This window comes from Melopsittacus undulatus, chromosome Z (assembly GCF_012275295.1).
Source record: "Melopsittacus undulatus isolate bMelUnd1 chromosome Z, bMelUnd1.mat.Z, whole genome shotgun sequence".
Lineage (NCBI taxonomy): Eukaryota > Metazoa > Chordata > Aves > Psittaciformes > Psittaculidae > Melopsittacus > Melopsittacus undulatus.
The window spans coordinates 67,790,112-67,800,390 of NC_047557.1; the positions used below are offsets into that span (position 1 = coordinate 67,790,112).

At 41.3% G+C, this 10,279-nt stretch overlaps 1 protein-coding gene across 1 annotated transcript in view; it reads right to left on the reverse strand.

The window, feature by feature from the left end:
- The window catches only part of CAMK4 (calcium/calmodulin dependent protein kinase IV), a 144,527-nt gene extending 136,166 nt beyond the window's left edge, over positions 1–8,361 (reverse strand). The window contains exon 1 of the mRNA XM_005142063.3: positions 8,040–8,361. Coding sequence (XP_005142120.1) covers positions 8,040–8,236 — 197 coding nt within the window. The 5' untranslated portion in view covers positions 8,237–8,361. The remainder of the gene's footprint in view (positions 1–8,039) is intronic.
- Positions 8,362–10,279: the final 1,918 nt, after the last annotated feature.

The following is a 10,279-nucleotide window of genomic DNA, read 5'->3' on the forward strand; positions in this document are numbered from 1 at the left end:
CTCTTTGGAAAGGCTTCTCACCTAGCTTCAGAATGCTATGCTGTCTATCACTGATACAAGATGGAACAAGAATTTCAAAATTAAAAGTTAAGTGTTACATTAGTCCTCTAAGTACCTATAATTAATTTCATTTTCAGCAGGGAACACTCTCTGAGGGATTCCCATTCCTCAAAGTTGCAATATGAGAAAAACTTGCAAGTTACCTGCTCATCCATCCGAGGTGTGCCTGCATGTGTGCATTTACAGCACCTACATGAATTACAGAGTTCACAATAGCAACTCTTACTTTTTTAGGGACAACACTAAGCACAGTTAGTTTCAGTAAATACTGTCATCTGTTTTACTTCCAAGCAGTTAAACACCACTGAGTTTTTCTTCAATAAAACCGATACTGTAATGTAAGGTCATAGGTGAACACTGACACAAAGAAAGCTGACAGAAAGGACTAACAATCCAAGGAGCCTGCATTCAAATTATTCATTAGCAGATACTGAAACACTCCTAATACAGCTTAATCAGGCTTAATGTATGTCATTTAGGCATGAATTTCACTGCCAAAGTCTGTGGAATAACTGGGGTAATCTTTATGAATATAACCGCAGTCAATTCAGTATTTTAAGTTGCAGTATCAGTTCCCAAAGGCAGTGAATGTCGCAGATATGCATGTGCTGTGAAGAAGAAAAGACTGAAAACAAGTAGCAATACTGGTATATTTATGATAATCTGAATTAAGAAGAAACTAGGAATACTGGTAGGAGGGAAAATTATTGCTAGAGGGTGGGGGAGGGAGCAAAAGCAGACACATACCATGTTTGAGAATGATACCTCTTCCTTAAACCCAACCAAGTGTTTTTTATTTTATTTTTTTTCCCACAGTGCCTTGAGAGAAGCCAGAAGATTCATGACATTTTTCTACTGAGAACAATTTGGGGAAAAGGACTGTCGATATGACATCAGTTCTGAGGTAAAGTTGCAGTTCTGGCACCTTATCTACGGCATACAGATGCTCACAGCAAGGTATGCATTGGAGCACATATTATACGTTTGTTGACTGTCTTGAATTTTAACTTTGTTTTTTGAGGCTGTGCATTATAAAACCTGGTCTTGCTTTTACCACTGCTTTATACCCCCGAAAAAGACATGATAAATAGTTAACTGTGAAAAGGCAGCATGTTTTTTGGGGTTATTCTTTCCTCAACATGGTTCCCATCTTCCGTATCTTTTACTTTACATTTTATGGTTCTTGAGTTCTAGCATGGGTAACTGCACATCTGAAAGGAACACAACTTAAAAGCTACAACTTAAAAGTTGTTCAGGTAATTACTTCACTTGTGTAAGAATTAGCATAGTTCTGACCATGTAATTTGGTGGTTCAAGCCAAGTAATTTCTCTCCTGTTATTGCCTGCAATAAAAATACCTATTCAATTTCAGATGCACTGTCTCTCTAACAAGCTAAAAGAACAATTTCATTATGTTTGCCCCTACTACTGACTATTTTTATCTACGTATGTACAATACATACAAACCATCAGTTGGGGTTAAGATTGCATAAAAAGAAATAACACATACTCCCTTGTGCTTCCACAATGAAGCAGAATTCAAACATCTAGACTTGTGTATTTGCTGTTGACTTGTTCATTTATGCATTCTTACCATGCTTCCTCTCCCTAAAATAAGCAGATCTTTACTAACTGGATAATCACCAATTTCACAAGAGATATTCTTTTTACAGTACAGTGACACTCATGCTGGAAAAGGGTAATTAAAAGCTTTTTGCATTTCCATTTAGATACAGTGGTGCTGCTCTTGGTTTGACCAATGTCTTTTTTAGTATTTATTATTTCCCTGTCTGCCCCATTTAAAAAAAATGGGTACAAACAACAGCTTTTACAACCAGTCATTAACTCATTTCAGTAACTTGAAAATAAAGAAGTAAAAACTCTCTAATATAATTTTTATTATTAATAGCTCCTTTTTAAGTACAAGAAAGCTGAGAAAATTACACAGGATGATCACCTACTCATTCCAGCTACTCAAAACTTCCTCAGCATTCCTATTATACAAAAAAGCTAACACCTCAATTTATTGACAGAGCAATGCATTGAGTACACAACCTAATAAGAATACAGCGATGATGCAATACTCTGCAATGACTAAGTTTCCATTGCCCACTTTAAGTGCTGAATTTTGACTTATACAATATATATTTCATTTAGTTTCTAAGTTAATTAAAACCTGAGCAGGCTGACCTGCACTTTGTGTCCAATGCATGATATCACAAGCACCCTACTAATCAACCTGCAGATTAGATTCAATTGCAGTACCACCAGCACATATAATCAAGGTACACACTAGCAAGAAGTGCAGCGCAGCATATGCACATCAGTGTTACAAATGGTGGCAAGATGCTGGTACCAACACAAACTTTTAAGCAGGTTTCACATCAGATAAGCCTTCATCTGGTCCTGTGAACTGGCTGTATTTCTCCCCATAGCTAGAGCATTAAGTAACTTTTATTTTTTTTTGTTTTTTCAAAATCTAGATTTTTAATTCTGAATCAACAAAAAAAGGTGAAGAAAATACTCTCCCTGCACTGAATAAAGAATTTCAGTTGTCAAAACCCAAGCTATTCAGTGAAAGTTCTGGTTCATGATACCTAAATGAGGAATTTAATCTGAAACACTGGTTTAAGAAGCTATAGAGCTTCCACAGAAAACATTAATTGCTTCATATAAATTTTTATTTTTGACTCTCTGTAGTAATGCATCTTGATAAGGGCTGACTTCCCCCCTTTTAGAACAGTGTCTTGCTTAACAAAAATCTGACATCCTCTTTCTGCCCAGTTTAGCATTTGATTGTCTTCTCTACAACAGCACTGCTCCAGTAGAAGGAGCAAAGCACACATTCACTGTACAAGAGCCTATGGTCAGATGCTTAGGCCATTTTTCAAGGGAAAAGATGAGGTGGACAGAATCCCTTCAAGAGGAAAAGGAAGATAAAATCTTCAACTAGGGCTATGCAAGCTGATGCAATGCATGAAGATGACTGCTTTCCACATCCACCTGCCACCTTAGCCACTATCAAAAGTGCATCATGCTCTCTGTATCTCCTGTCCTCCTATTGCAAAATGAGGTCCAGTATACCTACCACAGCAGCCACAGATGAGGCCTCAGATCCACATCAACTTTCTCCATCAGCAGGACTTCCTGCATGAAAATGCTTCCTGTTTACCTGAAGGTGTGAGTGTAATAAGCAAGTTGTATCATGCAACATGACCTGGAGGACAGGCAAACCTACACAGGCAGTTTCTGCTCAAAGATAATCCTCATCCTGGTTCAACCAAGCACTGCATGCTCACATCCAGACATCTAACACCATGTGCCATCAACAGCATGCCTGCGTCTCTTTGGGAAATCCTCAGTTCCATACTAAAAGCCACAAGCAAGAAAGCAAAAAAGGTATTGAAGGAGGAACTGAACTACTTTAAAAGTACCCCAAAGCAAAATGAGCAACTGATTTTCAAAACAAATATGGCAGCCTGTAAAACAAATTACTTGGGAGAACAGAGAAAAGGCCCTATTTTTTTTTATGAAGGAATGGAAGGGAAAATAATTGGCACACTTTCAAAGCAAAACATGTTCCAACTTCAAAGCATAAAGTGCAAAACCAATCCATTTCTATAAAATGATGCTGATATGAAGAAGTTACCTGATTTCATTTACTACTGCTATTTAAAAAGTAGATGCTACTATGACAGCACTCACAAGTTCTGCCTGAAGAGGGGAGGACTCTGGAGAGACCTTATTGCGGCCTTTCAGTACTTAAAAGGAACCTGTGAGAAAGATGGGGAGAGACTTTTTAGGAGGGCCTGTTGCAATGGAACAAAAGGTTTTGGAGCAGAAGAGGTAAGATTCAGGCTGAATGTGGGGAGGAGGTATTTTTGCAGTGAGGGTGGTGAAACACTGGCACAGGTTGCCCAGAGAGGTGGTGGATACACCACCCCTGGAGACACCCAAGGCCAGACAAGATGTGGTTCTTGGCAAGCTGATCTAGTTGAACATGGCCGTGCTCATTGCAGGGGGTTTGGACTGGATGGCATCTGGGGAGTTCTTCCAACCCAAACTGTTCTATGGTTTTATGAAATCTTCAGTTCAAAGAGCACACTGAATCTAAAGTCTGTGCTAAGAACTCAAGGACAGAAACCTCATATCTGCAAGTTACATGTACTCAGTGCCTTTCAGTTTCAGGTCCTCTGCAAGGATCACACAACACAAACACTGCCCACAAACAAAAAGGTAACTTTGGAAGACCCCATTTTATCATTCTTACACAAAGAAAAATGCCTGTAAATTTTCTTGGGGTGTTTTTTGGTTGTTTTTTTTGTGGGGTTTTTTGTTACTATTATTTTATTTAACCTAAAAATCCTAAGGCATACTTCCAGCTGCTCTTGACCATTTAATAGATCTAAAATATACCTACAGTAATAACATTAGACAGTTTAAATTCAAATAGTTATGTAATTTTCCTTAACTAAAAATCCTTAACTAAAATTTTAATAAATTCCTTTTTTATCATATTGCTGAGTATCAAAAATTGTTACTGAATTTGTTCTTCACTTGAATACCATTTTTAGACTAATCCTGAATTCAGAAACTCTGTACCGAAAGATGCACCATGGGTTATATAAGGCTAACAAAAGGTTTTAGTCTTTAAGTAACATGTAAGTTTAGAACCTAAAGTTATTAAAATCTTTTTCCAAGAGGAAGTGGAAAATAATCTTTTAGATGAAATACACTTATCACAAAATTCCAATGTCAACAATTGACCAGTGTTGCAACACACGGAGAAGGAATGGATACTCTTTGTAAAACAAAGACCAAAATTTAATATTTACAGCATTCTGAACTCCAGTTATGTGGTACACACACACACTCCCTTCTCCCCTTACCTTCCCTCCTGCATTGTCAGAAACGAGCTAAAAGAAAGGTGAACTAGATAGAATTTCAGCTGGACAGAAAAATAGGTGTCCTGGGTCACAATAAAAGCCTGTCTAGCCCAGAATACTTTCTCTTAATAGCGGCTAAACAGAGATGTCTCAAGAAAAGTATAGGAGTAGAGCAACCATATATCAGTTCTGTCGAATATTCTCACAACATTCAACAGTTGAATTCACAGTTCAGTAGTTAGTATCTTCATGTTTAATTAGTCTGAATGGGTTTCCTGAATGTAAACTTGTCTAGTTGCCCATTAAACACACAGAAACCTTTAGTGCATATATATCCACTAGGGAGGAGTTCCACCATGTAACTACACAGTGTGCTGAAACGGCCTTACCTGTGGGTCTTTTTTTACTTGCTAGCTTTGTCAGATGCCTTGTGGAGGTTTCATCAAAGAAAACTGCAAACAAGCTAGGTGTTCATAGATCTCTGTCTCCATGTCGGCATCTTCATAGATCTCTGTCTTAACCTCCCTATAGGATATACTAGGAAAATGAAACAACCACACAGCTTCTCTTCCACCCTTATTTTATTTATCTAAACTGAATTTCATTCACCATTCAAATGCCCTAACAGTCCAGTAAGGTCTTTCTGCAATTCTTCATAGGGAACACTGTTTTTAAAACCCTTAATAATTTAGTAAGGCCAGAAAATATCATTATTCAACCCCCTTTATTTCTGACCATGTTGAGCAGCACAGACACCTGAACTTACCCTTGTAGAACTCCACTATTGAAAGTCAACTGTTTACTCTTACCCAAGCTTTTAGGCATCTATTATTTTTTTTGTTAGCAGTACCCTCCTCCGCTTCTCTCACGCCTTCTTAGTTGTTGTAAGAGGAAGAATTACTGACCATCATGGATCAGGGACTTTCCACAAACGCTTTGCAGAAAAGACACTCCTTCCAAAGGGAAATTCACATACTTAGCAATAGCTATCCAAATGCAGGTCTCTGCATTTGACAAAAGACCTCTTCCAATCTCTGCATTTGTTAAAAGATATTTTAGCACAGTGTCTCACATGTAGTGTATTATTTTGATTTATTGTATCTGAACAGATTACATATTCACATTTTTCAGCCTCAGCCAATATACTTTCACCCCCACTAATGTAAGCAACAAATTTTTTTTGTAGATGTGCTCAAAATCATCTCCAAAATTAAAAGATTGGAGACAAGATTACCAAGAGAAAACAACAGTTTTGTATTACACGTAGGAACCAAGAGGGACTGTTGGACGTCCCTTACAGATTTGTAGGATCACCTAGGCTGTCAGAGGGCTGAGATAAGCATTAACACTCTGGATGCTGTCCCCTAAAGGATCTCAAAGCTAGCCTTGGGACCTAAGGACTGAGATCTCACTGCTATACCGATTAGTGTAATTTTCCCTTGAAGCATGTATTCCTCCGAGAATTATTCTCTCTCCGTTCCCTACCTTATAGTCTTTGATTAAGACAGTTATTACCTTCTGTTTTCTTTTTACTTTAAATCCTTATTTCCTACTTCTTTCTAACAGCAAAGCAGATTTAGTAGCCGGCATCTCTACACTAGCTGGGTGTGGCTATCTTCCTTATTCGATCCTTTTGTTAGGGTTTCAGCATCTACTGTCTCACCTTGCAAGGCAGAAAAATCCACTGCACCTCAGCTTTCATTAACCCTTGCTTCCTTAGACAAGAGAGTTCTTTTAAAACCCCTTTCCAAGGTACTCAATAAATCCATGATGTATCACCGATACAGACTATTCTTAAATAAAGTCCAAAGTCCCTATCATGCATGCTGAAAGGATTTTAGACAGACCACATACAACAGTACTAACTCAGGTAACAGAGTTGTTATCAACTGCTGTTAATTAGCAGTATGCTTTTTTTTTTGTCAATTCTGGACACAAAACTGACACTGATATTTCCTGCTTTACATTTTTATGTTTCTGCATAGGTGTGCAATGAAGTGAAGTATAAATGTGCCAAGTGTACATAACTTATGCCTATTTAATTTCGGCTAGCATGAGTAGCAACAGGGGCAAAGAGGTAGTAGCAGATGCTTGAGACCTAGCCAGCAAGCCAAGAATGATACATTGTATTTCTACCAATCTTCCTGTCCTATCAGTTTCAGCACAAGCACAGGTATGGCTAGTAAGCAGCAACTTTCACTGCATGTAAAAATACAGTAGTACCACGGCAACCATGTTATCACCTGAAAATTTCCCACAGTCATCCAGAATTTCACTGTCATTAGATTTCTGGATCTCACTGTCACTGGCAAAACTAACAATTGCTGTTTGTTACCTGTTGACTTACAGATTTTAGTCACCTACTATAAACCCTTTAACCCTTTAAAAAGCTGTCGTTTCCACTTTTTTTCCTTTTTTTTCCAGTTTATTTTCTACCCACAGATTCAACATGAACCAACTGTAACTGGAAAGTAAAAATTGCATAGGCAACAGCATTTTACACTGAGCTTTGGCTTTAAAAAAGCTGAACTCCTGGGACCTCTAAGTTGCCAGGCAGAAGCATGTAGGGCAGAATTCATGAATGAACATGCACCACTCGCTCATCTGTGCTGTACTCCTCTGAGAAGACTCTGCTAACAGAGGCCTGTTCACAGACCCCTGTCTCAGCTGGGAGTTTTGGCAGTGCAAGGTCTAAAGGTGCTGACAATAGTGAAAACAGTAATAGGTCTCAGATGAAGTGAGACTACGAATAAGCTGGCATTTTAGTGCTCTCAAAGTGATGCCTACCATTCAGCTGATATAATATCAGGTATGCAAATATACAGGTAACCTGACCAACGTTCATGCCGACCAGCATCTGCCGGAACAGACTGACACCTTCTCCTGAATATCACTCGTTTATCTCGAGGATTTGCACAGCGTGGCTCCCGAGAAGTGTAATTTTCCTTCGAAAGCCTACACGTCGTGAAAGCCACAAGCTCTCCCGCCGCCGTTCACACACAACAAAGTTTTGCCGCTCTCGCCGCAGCGAGCCCTGCCGCCGTGGAGTCGAGCCCCAGCGCCAGCCCCATCCCCGTCCCTCTCGCGCCTCACCGTCCCAGCTCGGATTCCAGCTCGAAGTAGTGGGCCAGGGTGTCCTTGTTGGAGCCATCGATCCAGTAGTCGGGAGCGGCGGACCCGGGGCGGCCGGCGGCTGAGGAGCCGGAGGAGGAGGAAGAGGAGGAAGAAGAGGAAGAGGATGAAGAGGAAGAGGAGGAGGAGGAGGAAGAGGGCATGGTGACTTTCAGCATGCCGGGATGCCTATCGGGGGCTGCCCCCTCCTCCGCTGCAGAAAACACAAGAATAAAGCGGCTTGCGACGACGGGCCTCTCCTCTTTCCTCTTCCCTCTTCCCACTCTCCTTTCCTTCCTTTCCTTCCTTCTCTTCCTTCCCTTCCTTTCCTTCCTTTCCTTCCTTTCCTTCCTTTCCTTCCTTTCCTTCCTTTCCTTCCTTTCCTTCCTTCCTTCCTTCCTTTCCTTCCTTTCCTTCCTTTCCTCCCTTCCTCTTTCTCTGTCCTCTCTTTTTTTTTCCTTCCTTCCCTTCCCTCGTCTTTCCTCCTCCGTGCCGGACCGGGCTGCAGCAGTGGCTCCCCCAGCCCGGAGGGGCGGTGGGGACACGTCCGGAGGGGCGGCCCCGGGGCGGGGCGGGGGGCGGGCACTGCGGCTGCTGCGCAAGGTCGCACCGGCAGCGACGCCTTCCAGCCCTGCTGCAGGCCCGCGGGCGCTCCCCGGCTTCAGAGAGCGAGCCCCAAGGCGGGGGTTGAAAGCAACATCCTGCCTGGAGCGGCCCTACGGAAGGAGCTCCAGGGAGGCACAGCTTCACGAGGGGAGGAATGGCATCCCGGTGTGCTGCGGTTTGGCCGGGGGAGGGAAGGATGCACCGCCCCCAGTGAGGCGGGTGCACCCCGTTATACTGCACCATTTTGGCAGTTCCAGATCCAGGATCGGCTGTCAATGTAAGACGCAGGAGTTCAGGATTTCTCTGTTGGCGTTCGCTGTGAAATGACATCTGGGGAGGAGGGTGTGGAGGCAGTGACTGAACAAAACAAGCGGCGCTGGCAGAGACTGACAAGTGCACAAACGTGACTGCAAATATAAAAAAATACAGCTTCTCTTCCCATCACAGAACTTAAAAGAAGCCATGAAGAAACAAAATCGCTGTGCTGCCGTGCCACTCTTAAACAGGTTATGAAATCTGCAGGTTATGAAATGCGTGCAGTTGTGATACAGTATTTTGTAACTCTGGCTGTAAAAGTCTTAGCCAGAAGTACCTATATGAGGGCAGTTTCTGTTGGTGTAGTGCTGGAATAAAACAGCAGCTGTTGCGTGTGCCTCGCATGCATAGTATGCCAAATCAATCCTACTCACATGCTATTACACCCACTCATACTGTCATGTAAGCACAGGCATGAGGAAAATGGACCATGTGCAAGCCTATGCAGCAGAAGTGACAGAAGTAATGTCCTCCAATTTCCAACCACGATCCACTAGCCTGTTTTTAAACATTGCATTCCTTGATCAAATAAAGCCTGGTATCCTGTTCAATGTTGTGTCAATTCAGGTGTATTAATGTTTTCCAAGATGTTTTGTTTCCCCTCATAAACAAGTCTGTCTTTTACTATTCCCCAGCTTCCTTACTTAGGAGGGGGCAAGTAATATTAACTCTGAATCTCTTAATTTATCAAAGGCTTTAAAAGAGAAATGCTTATCTCTTCTTAAACAGATAATAGAAGAAATATCTGCTTAATCAGGTCTCGTTTTGTGGTAGGAAAGGATAAGATAAATGAGATGAAAGAGGTATAATGCCCCTTCCTCTCAAGTTTACTTCTTGCTATTATAAAATTAAAATGTAGATCCCCATCTTAATTTGATATTTGTATCATTTCCAGATCCCTATTTGAAAGCCATGAAAAAGTATCCCAAAGTCCTATTTTGCGAACCAAATTCTATGCAAGCCAGTTTGACAGAAACTCCAAACTTCCTTCAAGATGAACCTTGTGCCCAGATCACCTACCATGAGAGGGCTGAGATCAGCACCAGAGCAGCAGACAGGCAGCGGGTTCGCTGTTGCTCCTGCTTCTTCCCACCTCCCTGGTTCACTCTGTCTCTGCTGGTCAGCGTAGAACTTTTCTTCATAAAGCTTTGGTTGCTAGGTGACAATTTTTCCTCTTTCCTTATGATATTTTCTGACAGCATCTCCTGGGGTAAGAAACAGTCACTGCTGATAAAAACATCAGTGTGTGTATGATGTTTGCATGTGTATATATGTATGTGTATGATTATACACACCCACAC